Source organism: Molothrus aeneus, chromosome Z (assembly GCF_037042795.1).
Source record: "Molothrus aeneus isolate 106 chromosome Z, BPBGC_Maene_1.0, whole genome shotgun sequence".
In the NCBI taxonomy this organism is placed as follows: domain Eukaryota; kingdom Metazoa; phylum Chordata; class Aves; order Passeriformes; family Icteridae; genus Molothrus; species Molothrus aeneus.
The window spans coordinates 26,481,340-26,505,827 of record NC_089680.1 but is presented as its reverse complement, the minus strand read 5'-3'; the positions used below and the strand labels follow the sequence as shown (position 1 = coordinate 26,505,827).

At 35.5% G+C, this 24,488-nt stretch overlaps 1 protein-coding gene across 1 annotated transcript in view; it reads right to left on the bottom strand.

Moving 5' to 3' along the window:
* Positions 1-24,488, bottom strand: part of PTPRD (protein tyrosine phosphatase receptor type D) — a 362,060-nt gene that overhangs the window by 110,671 nt on the left and 226,901 nt on the right. The window contains exons 9-16 of the mRNA XM_066569175.1: positions 22,732-23,001; positions 21,430-22,011; positions 14,183-14,316; positions 13,696-13,840; positions 10,126-10,431; positions 8,920-9,113; positions 7,009-7,035; positions 4,744-4,861 (exon numbers count right to left, since the gene is read on the bottom strand). Coding sequence (XP_066425272.1) covers positions 4,744-4,861; positions 7,009-7,035; positions 8,920-9,113; positions 10,126-10,431; positions 13,696-13,840; positions 14,183-14,316; positions 21,430-22,011; positions 22,732-23,001 — 1,776 coding nt within the window. The remainder of the gene's footprint in view (positions 1-4,743; positions 4,862-7,008; positions 7,036-8,919; positions 9,114-10,125; positions 10,432-13,695; positions 13,841-14,182; positions 14,317-21,429; positions 22,012-22,731; positions 23,002-24,488) is intronic.

Genomic DNA, 24,488 nt, shown 5'->3' with positions numbered 1-24,488 from the left:
CTGCACTATTTAGTAATACAGTATAAGGAACTGCAACAGTAGAGACATTTACTGCTTTTGTCCTGTTCCCTTACCATTATTTCTAAATACAGAGTATATTCAGAGGCACAGGATCTAGGAACACAAGTCAAGAAGTAAACTTCCAACAAATGTCTTATGAATGGTCCTGTCTCACAAATCCTTGTTTGCAAAAAAAAAAAAAAGTACTGTCATAAGTTTTCATGTACTTAATCCAAGGCACATTTCCTGCAAATGGGAAAATAATTAAAGAAGAAGTAGCAAGTTTCTAGATAAGTTTAACATAATTTTATCATTAAGAGTAAAAATGTAGTAGAAGTCAGAAAGTCAAAACAACCTTGCCCTCAAAAATCATTACTACACAGGATAGAACCCTATCATTCTAGTTTCCATACATAAATCAATCACTTCTGCCTCCACCCTTTCAATGTGGAGATGTAACGCAGTTCGGAATTTAGTATTTTACAGCATGGCTTACCACATATGATTTATTTTACAGCATGGTTTTTGTGCACATGAACTGGATTTCTTTTGAAGAAGGCTAAATTGGTAGCTTTTCTTAAATTATACACTACATTCAGTCACAAACTTAATTGGGACCCATTGATCTAACTGGTGATTTGTCTTAGAGAAGTTCAAACTGGTATGTGTCCAGTGATATGGACATCAAGGAGGAATGGAACTGAATCAGTCCAGAGAGCACTGAATCCTAATCAAGCCAGAAGCACCATTATAGAATTTATATAGTGTACATTTTTGGAGTCCCAATATGAATTCTCATTTACTGGTTCTATTTAATTGATTAATTAATTTTAATTTATTCATATCCATTTGTATACATTTCTTTTATGTTTTCATTAATACTTCTATTTCAAAAAAGTCTTTTTCTATTATAGTGATTTATTTGGTAATGAAACATATCCATAACTATTTATAAATTTGGTGCTCATTCAGTACCAATGCCTGACAGGTCAAGAGACCAGAATAGTTTTGGGAGTAGTACTGCAATGACAACCCAGTCTTCAACAAAGACTAATTAGTTTCATCTGCATTCGAAGCCTTCCCCAGTGAATGTAACTGCTGCACTGTGAGCTCTGGTTCCTGTATTTAAACACTTCAATAGATTTTATTACTTATCTTCAGTTCTCAGGCACCCAGCAAATCAGATTGTTATTGTCAGAAGGTCTAACTACCATTGCATAAAAAATTAGGAATAAGGAGGGAAGAATAGCATGCCTTGAAGAAAATTCTGCATTTAGTAAGCTCTTTCCTCATTACATCTGTCATAAGTCATGACATTGCTTCTAATTTCATAAGAATTATAGGTAGGTTTTGTATAAATTTTCCAAATTTCTTTAAATTTACATGTTGAGTTCACCTGGCAGCATTATTGTGAAATCTTGTGTGTTTTCCCATATTTTCTGCTGCGTAAAGAATATCTCTCTGATTAGTTCTGACTTTTCCTCAATGATAACTGAAAGTCTTTATGGAACAAAGAGAAGTCTGTGAAGGCCTTTTGCAGACCGTAATTTTCTCTGCATTCTAACTATTACTGGCACCAAATAAGAGTTTACCCAAAAAGAATAATACCCCTTCAGTTTTCTAGAGAAGAGATTATTGGAATGTATAACTAAATTATTTTTGTAATAAATTGCCTTTTGTTTTTTTTTCTTGTGGCAGACTTCACAATTAGAATGACATTTTAACCTCTGAATAACTACAGAGAAAGGAAGAAACTAATACTTGCTCTTGATCAGGGTACTAATAAAGTTTACTTATCCAATAAAATACCCTGTGACTATAATAGTAAATAATAATTGTCACTTTTTTTAATACTGTAAAGCCTATCTGCTGTTGCAAAGCAGATAAATTTCTTTTTATTTCCAGACAGTTTTCAGTTAACATTTACTTTCAGTATGACTTACGTATGAATATTACAGTCTTTTAGGACAAATGACAGGATTCTGTGCAGTTGTATATACAGTTGTGTCACCAAACAGCTCTGTCTAGAAATTTCTGATAATAATCTAAATTTTCCATGAGTGTAGAAGAAGTGAAATTGTCAATAAAATAAAATATATTCTCTGATCTAGTGAAATCCTCTTCCATTAGAAAGTAGCAAGATATCTTTCACACACCCCTTTGCAAGAGATATTGCTGCTGCAATGGCTTGCCACCACTAGTAGAAGCTCACGCAAACTGCCTTTGCCAAATTACCTGAAATAAGTGTTTTCTGTTAGCTGCCATAAAGCACACCACTGCCTTAATATAAGCTTTCATTTTCTAGCTGAAATCTGTATTTCAAGATTGCTGTCCAGTACGATAGCAAAAGACAAGTAATGGACAAGCTACTGTCCTATGACATTCTTCAACTACTTTGACACAGAAATTAAAGGTCTGATTAAAATCTTCATAAAAATTGTATGATATCACTGACTAGTAAGTCTTCATTTTTATCAAGGTCTTGTTAATCATACATTTTTTAATTTCTGCTCCAAATAATCTAGTAAGTGCTTTGATTTAGAAATGTTCAGTAACAGTTTTTGTTCCATCTGATTTTAACAGTGAGAAAAGGAAATTGCACATAAGACTAAAAACAAACTCTTGAATAAAAATACCAGCTGTGTTCAGTGACTACACTAATAATTGAGTTACCATACTATAGGCTTACTTGGTGAATCTTTCCTGCCTAAAAAAAAATTATACTTTTGTATCACTAACTGGACAGTTGAAGAGTTAGTTATTGTCTCACAGAATACTTTACAGATAGCTTCTCTAGTAAAAGTTCAAATATCTATTCTCCTTTCATATCTTTTATGGATATAATCTCAATCAATCTCATTCAAACTTTAGAAGTTAGACTAGAAAGCAGATCCTTCATTTTCTTTATTGTAGTATTCCAGTAGCACCTTTCTAGGAAAAAAAAAATGGATACTGAAAGTGAATAGGAGACTGCATCACAGACCTACAGCCCTTTGATGTTAACGCATCATTCCTTCCCTTGTGTGATGCATTCTCACAGAAAGTGAGCAGGAAGCTCTTGGTACTGACTCTAGTCAATGTCTCATTTTGCAAAAATATTCATACAAATTTTTCTTACAAAAACAGCTCAAACACAGCAAGCTGTAACACAAAGTGAAGAGATTTCTTACAATCTGGAATGTATGAAGGAGCAGAATGATAACTAGCTTTAATCCCAAGAACAAACATCAATTGTTCACAGGTTTAAGCAAATGACAAGAACAGTGCAATATGAATTACATTTATAGACATGCCTCTGATTCTCCATTGCTCTTCAATCAAGTTCATATGGGACATAGGATTTGTTCTGTCTTTTTTAATTAGAAGCATCAAAGTTCTTGGTAGCATGATACATGAACAGTCAATAAGGAGTAAATGCAGTGAAACTTTAAGTTTTGCAAGCATATTTCCATAGCCTATGTTTAAGTCTAGGAACTAATAAAATCTCAATTTATATAACTGTGTTAAACTGGGAATTTATGTAACTGATTAAACTGGGAATTGAGCTTTAAAAAAGAGTAATGGATCAAGGGCCTTTTTTTCTTAAATCAAGTTCCAGTACATGACAGAAATAGATATCACCTTTTTTCTCAGAGTATGAAAATTCAGGAAAGATAAGAAGTTAGAGAGTATGTTTCAGCAATAGCCAAGAGTAATGACTAGAATGTATTCTAAGACCTGAAATGAAGCACTGTGCATCTAGCCACCAAGACTGAGATTTTTTCCAAGGAATCTAACAAGAAAAGGTTATAGATGGTTTTGATATTAATACAAGATGTGTCCTGCATTCAGTGATTGTTTTAAAAATTGAATCAATCACTATAAATACAAATATATATACCTTTTGAATTTTATCTATTAGCATAAACAATACACTGTTATTCAGAGCGCTTGTAATGGTGCTGTATGTGACTGTAATAGAATATCTTTAATGGCTGCACTACAAAACCCTGAAAATGAACACAATACCTACAGATTGTGAACATCTGTAGGTAAGCATGACACTAAACCTGGGTTAAGCTGTGCCACAGAGACATATTAAAAAAAGAAGAAAAAAATTGTTCCTCATATAAAAGCAGTTTGGTTCATCCCATCTGCGCTAACTGCTCTATTGGTTATGCAGTCAGGATATCCAACCTTTGATACCACCTGAGATCAAACACAGACTGAACACAGTGGCAGAATGAATTTTGCCCCAGTGTGTTCCTAAAATTACCCCTGAATCAATATGGGCTTCAGGGTTTCACAGGGTGGAGTTTCATTCTGTTTTCCAATTCTCTGCTTTAATAATTACATTCTTCTGAGATAAGTTGTGAATATCATACAGATGGGTTCTTTCAATGTTTTTACTAACAGGCAGCAGTGCTGCTACTTTCATGAAGATCATGAAAGCCCTTTACAAGTTTTTCAAATATCCTTCTGAGCTAAGGAAAAATTTCTATTTTTTCCTCTCAAAGAAGACACCAATTTTAGTGGAAGAGCTACTAAAAACTATAAAGTGACCTCATCAGGAACTAAGAAAGGGATAAAGAGAGTCACTGCTCTATTTTTATCAAAATAAATGAAGGTTCAAATACTGAAACAGAAAATCCTATGTCCTAGAAACACTTTTCACACAACAGGAGATTTTCAAACAGTAAGAACAAAACAGTAGCAGAAAAAGCAAAGGATTCATTTAGAGCTCAATTTGTGTATAAGTATTACCTGCACCAGTAGTAGATACAAGTTTGGGTTTGCTGCGTGCTCCGTCACCTTTAGTTGTATAGGCTGTCACAGTGAAAGAGTATGTGGTTTCAGGCTGAAGCCCTGAAATTATCATTTCCTAAGATGAAAGAAAATAAAATAAGAACAATTAATTTAAAATAGATGGTTTGCCAGGAGAATGCAGAATCCTTTAGAAACCCATTTATATTACACTTTTGAGCTATTGGCAGTAATAGCAAGCATGTGAGTGCACCAACAGCCTGTACTGTGTGAAATACTTGATAATGCCAAACATTTCACTCACTTAAGCAATAAAGGACAGCATACATCCAAACAGTATACCTCAGGTAGTTTAAAGCAAAAGGCCAAAGGCTTAGTGGTGTGAACAGTGAAAAAAGTCTTCTGAAATACCTTGCCTGAGGAATACTACTGACATTGTGAAACACATGCACATGCAGAAATGAGAAACTCAGTTTAACCTAATCATTAACAGGATATCACAGGTATAGTTCTAAAATGCCTAGTAAGAAAAATGTGTGCATTTACATGCACATTTTTTAAGTAATGATGGTTTAGCTGAACAAAAAAGCCTTGTTACTTCCATAACACTTTCACTGCAACCTGTGTCACTGGGTGGACTGCACTGCTCAACACCTGAAAGGACTTCAGAAACAACTAGCCCTTCAGCTCTAAAAGAACTATGTAAAACACCACTAAAAATCTGGTCAGGGGATAGATCTGATGCCCCTCAGATGACAGCAGCTACAAAACAAGTATCTCCTTAGCTAGAGCAAAGTAACAGCAACATCAAACTGTATATATGAGAGCAAGGCTGTATCTTTTCATATGTGTGTGTGCACACACGTATATGCACACAGAAGATGCTGAATGGTGTATGAGAAATGTACTAAACTTATGTCCTGCTACAGGGACTGCAAGAGAAGTAAGTTTTGACACTCTTAATATAAATAAATCTTATATGTAAGTATAAAAGGACAGTATTTGGAGGTAACTGATGGGCCTGGAGTCTCCAGCTTTCAGTAGTCCAGTAACCACTGAACTACTCCTTTGCATTTTCATATGGCTGAATGAACTTGCACCATATTTCAATGCTGCCAGAGGGATGGTGTATTTATACACCTAAATAAATAGCAAATGTGCAATCACACATCCCTCAGATGCAACAACCATGAAAAGTTAATATAAAAATCATGGGCCAGACTATTCATAGTATATGGATTTTTCAAGATAGCGGATATGAGCTTAATAAGTATGTGATTAGAATTCAGCATTGTATCTACAGTCAGTTATTAGCAATATAGAAATAATTAGGTAATGATCAGAATGAGTGGGCAAAATAGCTCAAGTAAAAAAAAAACAAAAAACCCAAACAATAGGATGAAACAACACATGAAAATCTACTATCAAAAGATCAACTTCTTAGACTCTATCTCAGAATTTAATTGAACTGTAAGACCAAAATCAGTAAGACTTCATATCTTTCATAAGAAAACTGCTCCTGGTACTACCAAAATTAAACTGCAAAAGGCAAAAAAAACCACCACAAAACCACAAACAGAAAGACTTATGAAGCCATTAGTTTCATCTAAAACAACCAGTACTTCACAGTGTAAGAGCTATGGCTGTATGTAATGTTTGAAAGTGTCGTTTGGATACAGCAAAAATTATTACTTAGGCATAAACACTGCAGAGCATCTGGCTTTCCTGATAGCATGTATTTATTTTATACAAAAGAAAGCACAACTGACTCCTACTTTCAGTTACACAAAAAAAAATTAAAATGAATACAGAAAAATGCAGCTATTGGTATGTAACTCTGAACCGCTTCTGTTTTATTTTTCTATCACCTTGTAAAGAAGAAATTGTGAGGCAAATTTGGTGACAGCCATTAAAGAGATGAAAACACAAATCAGTGCTCTATATTTTGGCATCATGCTAAACCCCAGAACAGGCAAGCAACAGTAACCCTACTCTCCCTGGGGTAAAAAAAACCCAAACAAACAACAAAACAAAACAATAAAGAAAAAAAGGTGTCATGAGAGAAAACCCTTGATGTTAGGAACATGCATTTGTGCAAATGTCAAAAAAGCACCCTGCAAAACAACAAAAAAAAAATAAACCCAAAGAAAGCACCCAAAAAACCCCATAACCAAAAACAAAACCATACAGTGCTACAAGCAAACAAACAAAAAAAATCTCAACCAAAACACACAATGTTTTTCTGCCCAGTCAAAAAGTACTTACATGTTCAGTAGTATCATCATATTCCCACTAATTTACAGTAAAGGAAGTCAAAAGGAAAAACAAAAGAAATAAGGAGATTTGTAGCCTGGTTGAGATAAAGTTTTCTTCTTTATAGTAAAATGAATATGAAAGATGTCTGAAAAAGTCATGTACAGTACAAATTATCCATGTAGAATCACATGAAATTTGGTTAATGAAATCCGGCCAGGCATTTTTAATTCCATTTTAATTCCATTTCTGTTTTCCCTAAAATCCAGCTACTTCTCTTTCACTGACAAATAAAAGAAGTAATGAATCCTCTTGTACCATGTAGTACTATTGTATAATAGTTTTTTATTGAAAGTTACCAAGGAAGAATTAAAGGCTACCTGGTTTATTTAAACAAGTTACCAGGCTATATACTTCCATTTCCTAAATTAATTCAATGCATTAAGTTTTGAAACCACACAGGTATTTTACCATCAAGGTCTTCATACCTGCACTAGCCTTGTTCACATGTATCACAGAAGTACTACAGGCAGGAAGGAGTGGTGAGAAGAGAAAGGAGTTGTCTATCATTCCTGAAACAGTGGCAAGCGGGCTGGTCAAAGCCATACTTGACAAAAGAAGAAACACAACTTTTGCCTTTACAATATTTGGACTGTAATATCTCATCTAGTCTCCAGTTAATGACCTTCTAGTGTTTAAAATCATTTTAATCCCCTACTAGAGAGAGGCTGAAAGCAAAAATTTGCGAAAAGAAGAAGAGAACCGAAGCACACTAGCATGTTCTTTCCCTTCACACTTCCTGATCTACTTTCATCTCTGTCTCTTTGTCTGTAAGAACACCATGTTTTCCATAATAAGAAAGTAAGTACTGACAGCAAAGTCCTCCAGAAACAGAAACAGTATTTTGCAATTAGGGTCATGAGCAAAATGCAGGTGTAGGAGACTTATTCTCCAAAGAGGTCTCTACAAATCTGAAATTCAGAGCCAAAACTGAAGAAGAAAAAAAAGGCAACCTCCTATTTGTTTACTCATGTAAAATGCTTACAAAACAGATTTTACTCTTTGATTTAGGTTAATAATTTCATTTTATTTCCAGTCATTCCAGTCACAAATTGTGAGCTAGCAGTGAGACACAAGTGCATAATAGCTTCCCATAGGATGACCCCTTCAGTGTCAGGAGCTTTGTAAATCTTAAGTTTTACAGAGTGCTGGTATAACTCAATCAGTAAAATCCTAGTTTGAGAAGCTTTTTAAACTGGATGTTTTCATTATGTCATATTCTCATAATTTCTAAAATAGATGGGAAATTTTGCAATATAAATAACCATATACCTATTCAAACTAAGTTCCTCATTTTATTGAAGCTCCTGATATGAATAATGGGAAGTATAACACCTCAGTGGTTTCTAAAGTTACATTAAGAACATTATTTATCGTGAACTGTGTAGTAAGGTGCATACAAGAGAGAAAGAGAGATTCTCTATGTAATCAGAGAAACACTGTAATAACACAGGCTAACACAGGTTCCTAATGATCCTAGGCTCTCCACTGAAACACTGAAATAGGAGATGGGTGGATCAGGCCATGCACAGTTTACTACACTAACTCTGGATCAGGTCACCCTGATGCTTTAGAACTTCAGAGTACATGTTCACATTAAGTCTCTTAAGGTTTAATGGAATCAGAACAATGACATAGCCTAACATTTAGTTGCAGATCAACAGAGAAGAACGTGTCTTGTTTTGGCCCAAGAACCCTTAAATGCAAGTGTTCTGAAAAAAAAGTTTTGGAAATGGACACAGAAAACGCTAGCTGGTAGACTGTTCAATAGAAAGAAAAAAGACCCCCAACAACAAAAGGCAACTCTTAGGTACACGAAATGTTTTGGCTGTGACCCAGGAAAGAAGGGAGTGTCCCAGTTACCTGTGCATCTGCCAGCATGATGTCTTTCAGCATGGGCTGGCCCTTTGGCTCTCCGTTCTCCATCCTCACGTAGTGCACCTGGTAGCCTCGTATCTGGCCGTGCTGCTTATTGGGCACAGGCGAGCGCCACGACACTTTAACAGCAGTGGAGTTGACAGCCTCCACCTCGACTTTGCGAGGAGGACCACTAGGAACTGGAACAACATCATTGGACAGAAGAGAATTACAGCCACCTGTCCCACCCATGCCTGTCGCTTTTTTTAAGAAAGGGCAGACTCACTATGTTGTCTTTGAAGAATACAAATCATTCAGCAAATGAAGATGCTCAACAAATCTGCTCTACCTTTCAGTGAAAAGATCAAAAAACATGACTGATGCAAAAAATGGAAGAAAAAGGAGTATTAGAGAAATAGAAAAACATGTAAAAATGTACAAAAGCCAAGGAAGATGCTTTGAGATTCAAAGCATTATAATACAAAGAGAGATTTTAATCATCGAAATAATAATACTATAATAATAACAAAACCACAAAAGATTGAAAAAAAAGTTGCCCTTTTTTTTGTTTGTCAAGTTCTATGTTTTATTTCAGTTTGTTTTTTTCCTCAGGATAAAAAGGAGGCTGATTACAAGGCTGTCTTCTGTCACTTTCAAGAATGGAAGAAAAGAAAATGTGTGGAGCATCAGTTTTCCAAGATCAAAAAATAAAACAAACAAAAAAAAAAACAACAAAAAAACCCCACAATCCAAAAAAACCCTTAAATCAAAAAGGACAATATGGAAGAAGAAAGCAGCTAAAAAAAAAACCAAAAACAAACAACCAAAAAACCAAGACCTGAAAAAAAAGTTTATATACATAACTGTTTAAAAATGGCAATGACTGTAAAATCAAGGAAAAGGCAGGAAGATTTTCCCTAGGAGTTATTTTTCATTAAAGGAGGAGCAAGAAGGATACGTATGGGCTCAAAGGAGCAGCAGATTCATGTCACTTGCAAAAAAATTTTCTGATTAAAAAAATACAAAAATACCAAATAGAAAAATGGTGTAGAAAGAACAGTCTTTGAATAAAAAGCTCAAAGGGTGAAAATATCTGGTTATATTCGGGGAAAAAAAAAAAAGAGGAGCAGAAAAAATTACTGTTAGCCTATACAAAAGACAGCAGATGACAGAGTCATAGAGGTGCAAACTGATGTAGTGGAGGCAACATACCATCTTCATCTGTCCGAATCAATACTGCTAAGCTCTCTGGGCCAGGTCCAACATCAGTGTGAGCAGTCACAGAGATCCGGTACTCAGTCCACTTTTCCAGCTGTTCCAAAAGGTACTGGGTACTGTCCGAGGAAATTCCCAAAATTTCATGGGGCTTGACATCTTCTCCATCAATTCCAATGTACTTGATGGAGTATGCAGTGATAATGCCATTCTGTTTTTCCACCGGTGGAGGTTTCCAACTTACCAAAATGCTAGTGGAGCTGGGGCTTGTGCAACTAATGTCTTGAGGAGGAGCTGATGGCTCTAATTTCAGTAGTGGGTTAAAGGAGGATTTGAGTGGAAGGATAGAAGTGATTGAAAAAAATGAACAAAAAGAAAAAATAAAAATAAATAAAAGAGAACCAAATGAAAATAATAATTAAACAAAAAAAAGTAGAAACTCAAAACAGCAGAACGTCAGATAATCATATGCACCTTGGCTTATTAACATGAGGAAACTGAAAATGAACAGGTGAACTAAATGGTGAAAAAGGATGTAGGGGAAATATATGAAAATGAAGCCTCAAAATAATATTACCTACCTGTAATTAAAATTCTTCTTGAAATAAAACAAAAACGTGATACCTCTATGACTACTGATCTATCTTTACAATCCTTGCAATTAGTGCAAGCTATAACAATTTAAATAAAATGTGACATGTATTTACTTACAAATTTTGACATCCCGTTCAAGTGGCTTTACTTTCCTCAAGACAGAAAATCTTTAACAGAACTCCTAAAAACTTGCAATAATTGCTAGAAATTGCTCCATAGGTTGCCATTTTTGCAGCCTTTCCACTCTCATAAACAAATTACTATTTTTTTTTATTTTTTTAATGAGTCTGCCTGATACAAGTTCAACCATAAATTACATTCAAATTGAAAGCATTTACTGAAACATTTATTGTAGCAAACATACTATGAGCATGCAGTCCATAGAAGATGATGAAAGTCTTAGTCAAAGATTTACCTACCAGGAAAAAGTGACAGGCTTGTTGATTCTGACTGTAACTTGTACTTACCCTAGATCAGCTGTCAGTTTTATTTTTTTAACTCCTCTTGGAGACACCTTTGCTAGCAAAGAATTAATCCTACCAGTAATGTATATTATTTCTACAGAAAAGAAACAAATCTACCCCAAACAACATGTAAAGAAAGCAGGTATTCATTTTACAAAGTGAGTTTACAAGCTCAACACCTCAGAATGTGAGTTTCTGACTGATCTCCTGTCAGCAGTCTTCCAGAGCAGAAATGCTCACCTTTACTCATTTGTTCTCAAAGGAGTATGCTAGCATATTTACCTTCCCCAAGCTTCAGAGCATCTAAGCATGCATGTCATTCCACTGCTTTCAGTGAGGCAAATCTAGTACTGAAAGTTAGGTATGCATTTATCTGCTTAAATGCACTTTGACTTACCAAAATCTATGCTTACTAACAGATCATTCAGAGCACCAAAAAGGAGCCATAATTCAAACTCACTAGCAGAAGGAGGGGATGTGAACTCCTTTCCTATTTCTGCCTCCTGTCTTGTAAGAAAAACATAAATTTTGTGTGCAAGATCTTTTTTTCCCCTTTACATCCCCCTCTCCACCTTTTCTTTCAGTTTCTTAAGGGAAAAAAGAAACAAATGGATACTTATACGTACTTATAATAGTCACATCAAACAAAATTAAAACAACAGAGAAGGCCTAGGACCCTGCTGTGACCGACTGCATTTACACATGTATCCTTTGGTTCCCTACAGTTCTTTCTATAGGGATCAATGGCTTTTTACTCAGTATGGTACACTGCACCTCCAAAGGGAAGATAGGAGGGAATTTACTAGAATTTCAATTAAGTAGAGGAGGTGGAGGGAAGAGCAGATGAGAATTAACACATTTTGGGTTATTTTTACAGACTAATTCAGTAATCAGCTACTCAAAAGAAATGGATCCCCTTCTACCATTAACTTGTGCAGGAAGTGAAACACATGTAAAATGTCCCTTAAGGGTCTTACAAAAAAGAAATAAATCCCTGCAGCATCTCCCACTGATACAAAGATGAAAGGCAACAGCACATTCTGGTGAATATTGCTAATAAAATCACAGAAGTTTATTAATTTTTAATCCATCATACTCTGAAAATGCAAAATATTGCACTTATGTAACTGAGGCTAATTTGAAGGCTTACTTTAACCAGTTTTATTAATGCATATATATTTTTTCTTAACTGCACATTTTTAAAAAACAAATGTAAACTTTGCAGCAAATAATGTGGATCTGACCACTGAAATCAACTGGATGTTGCTACTATCTGAAGACACGAGGCTGAGATAAACATAATATATTCTTATATGCAAGAAGAGAAGATGGCAATGTTCTTTATAAGGAACACACAGCCTTGGCTCCTAGATGTTTGTTTTGTAGGCAGTCTAAGCAATCTTCACCCAATATAAGATAATGACCACTCTAAATAGTTGAAATGGATCCCAGAATAAATAAATACCTATTTCTTAATCAAATTATTCATTCTGAATTACAAAACTGAAAAATTGCCTTGCCACTATGTCTAAAACTAACCTTGTGTTACATGTGTTTTTTTGTGCTTATTCCAAGTGCCTTAGAAATGCTTCAGAAACACATTTAGCTTTGCTTAAAGGTGATCTGCACTGTGCTCCAGTCACACTAATTGATATTAATACATAACACTAACAAGGAATGATAGTGCAATCACCTGTCATGACTGCAAATTAAAAAGACTAATGTCAACTGAGAAACTGAAGTTTTTGTTTTGAATTATCTTACTTTAAGAACAGGCAATGTAATTTAAAACAAATACAAATAGAATTGTACTAAGTTTTTGAATGACACACTGTAATGCAAACTGTCAGGAAAACCTAACTTCTCAGGCAAGAATAATCCTTCTGGACCTCATAGCTGATTGTTTTAGTTAAGTCTTAATTTAAATGTTTTAAGGTGAATATATAAGTCTCTGACAAATTTTTACATCCCAAATCATTTTTCTCAAGGTGGAAATGACTGAACATCATAAAAAGCCTAGATTAAGAAAATTTATCAAAATCAGAATAAGATACTACAGAAGAGTTGGTAAGAAATATCTGGTACAGTCTGAAATATTCAACCTGATCCACTTTGCATGTTTTTGATACAAATTTTTGCACTTTAGGGAGATGCTGCAGAAACAACCTAGGAAGTGTGCAGAGTAGGGAGGTGGAACTCTATTGGTTAAGGACTTTTATTAATGTACACCTATTGCATTACACATTTCACCTTATTATAAAATAAAATTTCATTATGCCAACTTTATATTGCCTCCTTAAACACTGGTTTATTTGGGTTGTTTTTTGAAACTATGTAAAAGCCACTCATATATAAAGTTGATACACCTCAGAACTTCATATTTTAAGCATTCTTTTGCTGTATCAAGCAACATGAATATCATATTTTGCTTTTTTCTCTGTTTCTGCCTACCTGGGCTGCTGAGATTAATAGAAACAAAGAGAATAAATATTTAAAGAAAGACACCTACTTGACTGCATGGTTCTGGCTGAGATTTCTGCTGTTGAGGCACCCAGGCCTTGAGGAGACCGTGCAGCTAGGCGGAACAAGTACAGGCTGTTTGGCCTTAAGCCTTGCAGGCGATACGATGTAGTAGGTTCAGTGGAAACCCGTTGCTAAACGCAGATAATAAGAGAATGTCTTGGTCAGTATTCAGAGACTCTGATTTCCCTATATTGCCTGTATGCCTTTGTACTCTGGGATAAAACCACAGAGAAAAAATAAAATTCAAGAAAATAAAGCAGAACAAAACCAAACTAAACAAAACTGAAACCGAACATTTTCTGCTGTTTACACACTTTAAGTCTGTCACTAGGCTAACTGCTGAGCTTAACAAACCTAAATATCAAGGCATTTCTACTAAAATAAGTTACTAAAATATGAAATTTAAACCATTGCCGTATTTTATGTCCAACTTCTTAAAGATGACTTAGAAGATGTACAATCTTTCCACTTACTTCCTCCCCATGCTCCCCATCTTTGTAAACCAGTTCATAGCTGGAAATGGTATCAGACCGTGGAGGTGTCCAGGAAAGCAGTATGCTCGTTTCAGACTCAGGTTCTGCTTTGAAGTTCAATGGTTGGCCAGGCACTAAAGAAAAGTTGAGCAGTGTTGCCAATTATGTACTTGGACACGTCAATATTTTCAAATGTTTTAAAATGTTATCCAAACATGGCATGCAATATCAGTTTTATTTATCTTACTGAACTTAAACAAATGTATTCACAGAACTATGAAACAAAATTATCTAAGCACAGAAAAAGTAAAATGATACATTTAATTCACCTGTTAAAAATTATCAAGGATTTCAAATAAATGCTTTTGCAGTGTAGATAAAGCAAACAGAACTGAAATGTAATTGAAGAAATGTCTAGTGATGAATACCAGCCATCTAATAACCTATATGTGAAATGGCAAATATATACATCTATATATATGTGCTGTATGAGAAAAAGCTAATACAACACGATTAGCTGAAATAGTCTAGAATAAAGTGTTAAAACTATTACATGCATTTCCAGACATTACATTTTTTTTCTCAGCTCATAAATGAAAGATAGTAAACACATCCTGATCTTGAAGATGATACCCACATACAAAACTGAACTTGTTTAACCTGAAGTAGTTATAACCTAGTGGAGAGATATCCAGCTAATTTCTCATTAAGTGAAGTATTTCCACCCTTTAATGACTGGTATATTTAAGAATAGAGTAACAACACTTTCTAACTGCAAGAAGCAAAATGCAATTTTGACTGCACTAGTCAATAATATTCTCTGTTGCTGTATCTTGTGCAATGGTCACACAAATTATCCACACTAAATATTATCCTAATTTACTTCTTCAAATGTGAAGAAAATTATAAGGTTGACTACGAAAAGACAGGAAAACATAACTATATCATTGGATTGTATACAATAATTTTGGCACCCAAGTTCTAAAACATTACTTCCAGTTAATAGTGCCATTGATAAGGCATGAAAGTTTTCCACAGCATTTCTAGCTGTTCAAGAATAAAATATGACATGCTCTCATTTTTTCAGGGGAAAAATAAAAAGATGCACTTCTTATAACACACTGAGAACAGGTGTAAGAAGTAGGATGTGACAATAATGATGGTTTCACAAACATTTATCAGGGAAGAATTCTAAGACAGCATTACAAGTATGTTCTTTGAGTACAGTAAAAGACCTAAAAACTTCAGAGAGTTAACTGTTAAAATAATTTGGTATATTCATTTTTATCTTCCCAAGACTTCTACAGAATACCAATTTCAGGAGAACACTGCCCTTGTGTAACCTGGTGCACATTTGATATCTACCCTTCAACAAACAGACCCTTTATACATGAGGTACATATTCTTCCAGCTCCTGAGTGGACTTTATTAATGAGTGAGAGAGAGTAAAAGGAGACCAACTCTTTTACAGGAACAAAAAGGGACAGGACTAATTAGATGTTTTTCTAAAAGGTGTCTGGTCTAAAAAGAGAACACTGCCTGGGTCCTGCAAAGTGCAAAGAGGAAATGATCCCAAAGCATGGGGAGCCATTAGAGGAAACATCAACTAAGTGTTTGTGACAGATTCTAATTTTGCAAGGACAGGTTGCAGTGCTGGCGATGGTCCAGCTGGAAGAATGGATGGCTCTCAACAGCACTCCCAGCAGTGACAGAAGGAGTGGAAGAGATGTAGCCAGGCTCTTCACAGAGTGTGGCAGGTGAGAGGCAGTGGCACAAGTTGAAAACATGTGAGGCTCAGGAAAATGCAGAAACACAGCCAAGGCCTAAGGAGGTTGGACCATACCAGCCCTGGGACGTTTTACACATCAAGTGGGTGAAGCCCTAAGAAACTCAGTCTGACCCCAGAGCTGAGCCTGCTCTGGGCAGTGGCTGTGGCTGGACTCCTCCTCAGATAATCATCCTGCCAGTCTGATTGTCCTGTAATGCTATGATCTGTGCTTAATGTATGGATACATGAATTGTAGAACAGAGCCAGGCAGTAATAGTAAATGATCAGTCAAGTGACTCATATGAAAGCTGGTACCATCTGTTATGATAAATATGGCAGCAGATGGAGAACTAAGGGTATTTCCTGACTCTCTACATGTTTTAAGACCCTCATTCTCCAAGTATTCTTTTTAGAAAAACCCAAACCCTTTGTCATCTTGGATCTGCAATTCTCAATCATTTTATAATACAAGCTGATGGCTAATTGGACTTTTCCAAATGCTGTTTGTCAAAATAATATCTTGCTTTAAAATTTAGTCTCCCCTTGGATTTTTTTAACCACAGTTAGACAACTCTGATGCTGTAAACACTGACAGAAGAAAAAGGTGATAAGGAAGTCTGCATTGCTCCAAACAGATAAGAGAAGATGACAAAGAAAGAAAACAAAACCAAAATAACAGAAACTAAACACACCTTATTGCCAATAAGCTCTGGTATGAACCCAGTACTAAAGTAAACTCAATGAATTCAATAAGAAACAAGCTTTGCAAAGGACAATAGATTGATCAAGAGAATTTACAATCAGTAGGGAACCTAAAAGGACCAAAGTTTATGCTTCTGAGTTCTCTGAAAGAAGCATGAAACTCTACAGAGGAACTCTTACAACTGAAGACCTACTGTGCTCCAGAGTTTTTGCTTTGTAAACAATATACATATTTTTTGAAAAACAAGTCCTAATAGAATATAATTAAAAAATAAAATGGGTAACATACAAAATAAAAAGTGCACTGTGTAACATACAAAATAATATGTGCATTGTGTTCTCCCTGTCTCTGCTACAACTGAAATAATCTCTTCTAATGAGTCTGAAGATACCTGAGGTTTGCAGTATCAAACAAAGAACCACAGCACTCAAAATAATTAACTACTATACATTTCAGATTTTAAAAAAGTATAGTATATTATCTGAAAAATAGTCAGAAATTCATAAATCACTTTTTCCAAATATTATCTCTAACTGACATAGTGGGAGCCCTGAGAATAAAATAAACATGTCAGTCAGTCTTAAAGACAGAGTCTACCTGGTCCTCTCTGAATGACTAAAGAACACAGTGAAGAGATAAATTATCAGTGTGTGAAGCTAAGATTCTCAATACTGAACTCATCTTGTTAGCATTTAAACGAAGTAAAATAGAGACTACAACACTTAACAAAAGTTACCTGTGCATTGATAGTAGGGGAGTTATTCAAAAGCTGATATAGTCTTTTCTACTTGACCAGAAATGTCCCTCGAGGGAACAAATGTCCCTTGAGGGAAGTTTTAAAATTTAAGTCAGTTAAAAAGCTATCCTATACCCCACCTCAGCATCAATACATGTAGGTATCTCAAAGTGGGATGCCACAAGGATGATGGCAGATTCTTTCCAGTGGTGCCCACAGAGAGGATGATGAAGTGGCCATATATTAAACCACAAGAAATTTCTCCTCAACCTGAGGAAGAGCTTCTTTATATTGAGGGTGGCAGAGCACTGGAACAGGCTGCCCAGGGAGGTTGTGGTGTTTCCCTCTCTGGAGACACTCAAAACATGGACATGTTCCTTTGTCACCTGCTCCAGGTGACCCTACCTTGGCAGAGGAGTTGGACTGGATGATCTCCAGAGGAACCTTTCAACCCTAAATTTCTCCCACCTGCTTTCTTGCTTTTTGAGATTCTAGGTACATGCTCTCAACTCTTTTCATGTGGAAGTCCATTTCATGAAATGCTGCAAAAGGCATTTTGCAGCAGCAGGCTAGGACTGTGGGGTTTCAGAGACATCAGGTCTCCCCATTTATGTGTTCATGAAAAAAAATTTAAATGTCTGGTAAAGTAGCTAGCTTGCTACAACACAGAACAGTACTACCTTGCTACCAACTCTTTCTCTGAACTTCTAATCTTCTTTTACCACAAGAACTCTAGAAACATTAATTTTGTTGAATCTAAGGCTCCATTTATGTGCCCTGCAAGTCAGATACTTGAGCTTCTCATTACTGTCTTTTTTCCTATGTTCAGAGCATTACCGTTTAATAATTATAATAAATCTCAGTTTTCAAATAATGGAGAATCCTTCATTTAAAACTAATATGTTTTGTGCTTTAAGTTTTTTCCACTGAAACATATGCTAACAGGTGCACATTCATTTCCTTGAATATTATTAATTTTTTCCCCTAGCTCTTTTTCCAGTAATTCGCTATCCAATAGACCTTGTGAACTCTCTTCTGTCTTTCTATCTAAGCTCAGAAGAAAAACAAGATTCACTTAATTCCTTTACTAGCTCTCCTCTCTTTGCAGGTTAAAAATTAAATGAATGCCCAAACTGAGACAGTTCAAAACTCTAAATTTTCTTGGTACACACAGATTAAATGATGTTTCTTATGACAGGTTTAAGCCCAGAAAGGAGTTATGAAAAGTGCGTCCTGAGCAGCTAAACTGGATTCAAACAAATTTTGTTTTCTAACAAAGTAAAAAAACAAAAACAGGAACAAGACCAAGAACAAGAACAGGAACAGGAACAGAAACAAAAACAAAACCAAAAGAAGTATCACCCTAAAACTTGTATCAATCTTCCTTTATTCTAAAATTTGGTAAGTCAATTAACCTACGTAATAGACGAATCCTGACTCCATCCTGAACAGAATCTAATCCTTTGGCCCAAAATGTGGAGTAAAAATTTTCTCAAATTTTGGAACTGGTTTCCTTTCACTCAAAAGGCTCAGCTCCACAGCTCCTTTCTGATTACAGAATCCGTTAAAATTGGGTCTTTTTACCGTAAAGAAGGCACTGCTGAAAACAACTGGGCAATATGACATGGCTTTGCCTTCAAATGCTTAAGAAAAATACTGAACACCAAAACTGAATTTTTTTGGGTTTTTTTCAATGTCTGGTTGTCCAAAAAATATACCCTTCACTTCCCCTCAAACTACATGCTCCCAGTAAATATTTTAATTAAAAATCTAAATTTCACTACCAGCAGAGTTTCAGCTGATCTGCAAAGAAAGAAGCCATTCATACACCCATTTCAAAAGAGTAATTCTGCTATACTAAGAAAATAAAAATTCCTCTGAACAGTATTTTTAAGAACAAATTAGTCATTTTTATAATCTGTCTCCAAAGATCAGAATACACTTAAGGCAGGAAAACTCTGAACCATCTAATAGAGCCTGTAAGTCACACTTGTCAGCAAGATTTTCTTTTATATATGGTCTAATATCCCCAAGGTGAAGGTTAAGCTAAATATATATATATAATGGCAGGCTTATTTGTTTAAAATAAAATCAACCAAACGTAATCAGCATCCCATTCCTACCTTAACTTTTTTAAAATGTTTCCATTAAATCCATTTTCCCTGACCTTAAATGGCACTTTATATTTGCTTTAATATTTGGAATGTGTTTAATCTTGAGAGATTTTAACTAAAACAATCATATTCAGATGTACATAAAAGCAAATCGGGAAGAGAAGGGCAAGGAGGGCATTTTTTTCTATGATTTTTGCTGAAGATAAACTACTGGTAGAGAGATGGGCAAATCCTAGTTTTTAACCATACCCTGAACTGGACAAGTTCACTAGACTTTTGTATTTTCTATCTCTTTTACGACTTAAAACATCTGTATTTCAAGTAAAAGTATCAGTGCTTAAATATGCTTCCTGTATGCCCCATTCTTTGTTTTCTTTCAATTTCTTTAATATAGTCACAATTAAACATTGAAATAATGTATTGAGAAACACTCCAGCACTGTTAATGTTGTTATAATTTCTTCAGATTGCAACAGTAATCAGAAACAGATGGACATGCTTACTTTTGTGAAGTGACCTCAGAAAGTAATGTAACTTGGGCCAGTCCAGCTGAGCCTCAGGGCTCATTATTTTGATTCCTTCATCCTTCACTGAGGAAGCCACTGTCAGACACTTGCTAATCTAAGAGGTTTGCAGTTGTGAGTGAAAACACAGATAAGGAGCTCACTAAACCTTCTTCTGGAAAAGCCTCATGAATGTGGATTCAATCAGAAGTCAGATGTCAAAATAAAAACTAGCTCTCTGAAAATGGTTGCAAATGCCAAAACTAAACTGTGGTGTATATATTGACAATTGCATGTGCAAATTTCGTAACTTTGTAACTTAGCTGAGATACTGCAAAAGGTAACATCTAGATCTTTGTGCAACACAACGCCTAGAATGATTCCAGGACAATACATCAATTTCTGTCTTTATTAAATGCATGTTGGTAAAATGCAGAAGTAAAAACTGGATGAAACATAACGGTCTACAGTTATACTTTAGAGATCTGTTTTTAAGAATTGGAGGGATGCTAAATTCTGCTACAGGAAACTTTCCTGTACTAAAAAATTCAAGTACTATTATATATTTCTAGGAAATCACTGACCTGCAGTAATACTTCATACAGACTTCTCTAAACTGCTAGACAAAAGGACCTTTTATTTCTTATTGCTACAATAAAACACTTTGTGCAGTGTAACTCTACCAGAGCTCCTCACTTTAGATTTCATAAAAACTTTTCTGCCATGTTTTTTACTGTGCTTGCTTTTCCTTTACTAGTAAAACTAATTCATGGACCTAAAAGTTCTTGAACAGAAACAAAACAACCTAACTGCAAACATAAACCAAAAAAATAGTGACCCTGAGGTATGCATTTTGTTGGGGCAGCTTTGATTTGACTTATAAATCCAAAGTGTACAAACCTACTTGCTTGAACGTACACAAAGATTTGTTGTATTTATTGCTCTCATGTTTTCTGTGTTCTCAGAATCTTTACCAACTATTTGAATAAATATGCAGTACACATACATTTTAAATTTCCAAAAGCAATATTCCCTAGAGTGATTCGGCATAGGAGAACTGCATATCGCCTAAAGAAAACCCACCAAAACACACAAATAACATCTCAAAAAAATCTATGAAGAATTACTGAGAAGTAGGTTTAGTGCACAGAGCACTGACAAACAAAAGCCGTAAGATTTGGCCACCCCCAGAATGAAGGTTTCCCTGAGATTTCAGTTGCACTGCAGATATAGTTTTTGACACTGATGAAAAAAGAAAGCATGGTGGGGTAATTTCCACTCTGCAAAGATAACCTGCACTGTGGAATTTAGAAAGGTTATCTGCAAAAACTGCCTGAATAAACAGGCTATACTTGAGGGGTAGTTTTTTTGCAACACTTTAAACTGAAAGTCTCTCTCACAAATTTTGCTCATTGCTAGCTTACCTCCTGTTTGAGTGATGACTTGAATGTCACTAGAAAGTGGTCCATCCCCAACAGAAGTAAAAGCAAGAACCTTCACAGAGTATGTTTTCTGGGGTACCAGATTCCCAATAGTGGTAATATGGCTGTCAGCCACATTGTGCTTCATCCAACTGTTGACATGCTGAGTGGGGTCCATGGTGTAATAAACTCTGTAACCTTGAATTTGCCCATTAGGTTCCTCGGGCTCTTCCCACTGTACCAGAATGGTGGTGGAGCTCAGCATACGGGCCTGTACATTGCGTGGTGCACTTGAAGGTGCTTGCTCTGAAGTCCTTGTTGACACAGGCTCGCTGGGGGGCCCTCGCCCAATGTTATTTACAGCAACTACCCGAAATTCGTACTCTGAATATGGGCTTAGGCCAGCCACGCTGTAACGTGTTGTGGCCACCCCATCAATTTCTTTATATGGCTCCTCTGAGTTTTTGGGTTTGTGTTGGATTATGTAGTACGAAACTGGCTCAGGGTTTCCAGAATCCCAAGTCAACGTTATGCTAGTTGCTGTGCTTTCTGTCACCACAGGTGTTCCAGGAGGTTTGGGTAAGGCTAAATACACATAACAAAAAATACAGTTAGCACTATGTAACAGTAGACATTCTTTATTAGAATAAAAAAGCTTACAAACAGTAACTAAGAACAAAACAAAAATAAACGGGAAGACAAAATGGAAAGAAGGAGTAATCTGTTCAGAGCAAGCTTTTGTCAATTACAATTTCCTCCAAAAACTATTGGAAAATCTTCACGTTCTGTCCAATGCAGTTAATTTGTCATGAATTAATGATACTGACTTTTGTAATAAATCATAACCATATCCAAAGAGGAATCTTATAGAAAGGCAATTCACAATTATAACTGAATTTTCAGATATTTTTTGAACCTCTTGTTTTCAATTACTCAGTGAATATGATACTTGGACACCCAGCAATTCTAAAAATCAAATGACTGGTTCTCAAAGGTTCCTGCTGTTGATAAAGAAACACAACATTTCAAGATAATTTCTTTAACTGAAATGAAGGCTGGGAGCTAGACACAGAAGAGTAATGGAAAATTATTACTAACTTATTTTAATAAATATTAATTATTCAATTAGTGATTATTACTGCTGTCTGAACCTGTATTTTGTCTTATGCTAGTGAGTGGTTAGAAGATTTACCCTCTTGATTTAAGAGGGCAAATGGCATTTAGATCTTTCAGTGTAATATGTTTGCTCAGAATGAATGAAATAAAAGACAGAACTGTGTCCAAATAAATGTGCTTGAGATATACCTTTGACAGTTATCTGCGCTATTGCTTCTATAACACCAAGGGTAGACATAGCAACGCAAGTATAGTTTGCAGACTGTCTGACATCATTAAGCTCAAGGACGTTTCTCCCTATTGGCATATCATCCTCAGGTGTCAAATCTTCTGCTCCTAGCATCCATTTCACATATGGCATTGGTGATCCCACCGCAACACAGGTGATATTTACACTCCCGCCAGGCATGATCTCATGATTTGTTGGGGGTATAGAGAACCTCGGTGGGACCCGTCGAACTGGAACAAAACACAAAAAAAGGTAATAACATATACAAAAAAGGAAACTGAGTCTTGCATAAGGACAGCATGCAGTGTACAGACACAATTTATTATTTTACTGTTTATTCCAGTCTGCCAGAAAATATATATAAGAGAAATAAGAGACTAAACAAGAATTTTGTCTGCACACAGTATGATTTATTCTGTATTTATTTGAGGATATCATTAGGCACATTCATACAAAGGCTGATTCAGACCTGCTAGGGCCCCACATGTAACTAACTACATACTAACAATACACAAACACCATGCAAAAGATATACACGCACACGTGCACGCACACATACAGGCGCACATATATATATGCATTTTTTTATGCCGACACATATATATATGCACAGAAGAAAACTGGAAGGTCAACAGCATGCTTGAGTTGATCACCAACTTCAATGCTGCATGCTTCCAGTTGATGTGAATAAATGTGCTACGCCACATCGTCACATCACAGTCCTGGAACACACTGCCTAGAATAAATTGAAAGTGCAATTTCATTTGCTTTCAGACTCAAAGTAGATGCAGCCTCAAGACCTCACACTAACACTGAAACAAACATAGAAAAAATATAGAATTGCACACAGATTCAAATATATATATATATATATACACACATATGTATACATATATACAAATGTATATAAATATACATATACATATATATATTGAGAGAGAGAGACAGATAGAAAAAGAGACAGTCACAGAAAGAAACTAGGCAAAGCCAGTACAAAGTACTGGATTTGGTCATGCAGGCAAGCAAATGACAGAAACTGTAGAGAATCATGCTTAGGGAAATGTCTGAGTAAAAACTGCAGAGAGAAAACAACACAAAAAAAACCCACTGGGTGAGAAAAAGAAACTTGAAAGCAATGGAAATAGGATAGGCTGACAGATACAGGAGTTTAACAGGAGCATAGCGTTTGAGGGAGAAGGAACTTAGATTAAATTTAGGTGGTTAAAAAGCAACTGCTAGGAAGAGCGACTGGGGAAATAGCAGAATATTTAACATTCAGGGTTCTACTATGCTCACAGTTTAGGGAAAGCAAAATAAGGATTAATAATATTAGACATTTCTGTATTGATAGCAAGGGGTGGCAACCTTAAACACATAGCAGGACATTTCACTAACAGAGTAGTTAATATTAAGTAGTTAAAAACAAACACAACACCGAGAAAATTACCAGGCAATAACAGATCAGTGTTCCTGCTTCAAATATTCTCAGTGGTGTGCACATGTGTGTAGGAGGTGGATGTGACAGAGGTAGCTGAGAGAGGTAGGCTTGTATTTAGGCCTTTCATTGGATGGTGTACTCGAAACTGTATTTATTTGGCCTTAATAGAGGCTAATCATTAAACACAGTTTTAATTCAGCAAAAAAGTTAGAAGTAAAATAAGACTATAAGTGAGTTTGAAAACAAAAAAAAAAACCAAAAAAACCAACAGGAAAACTA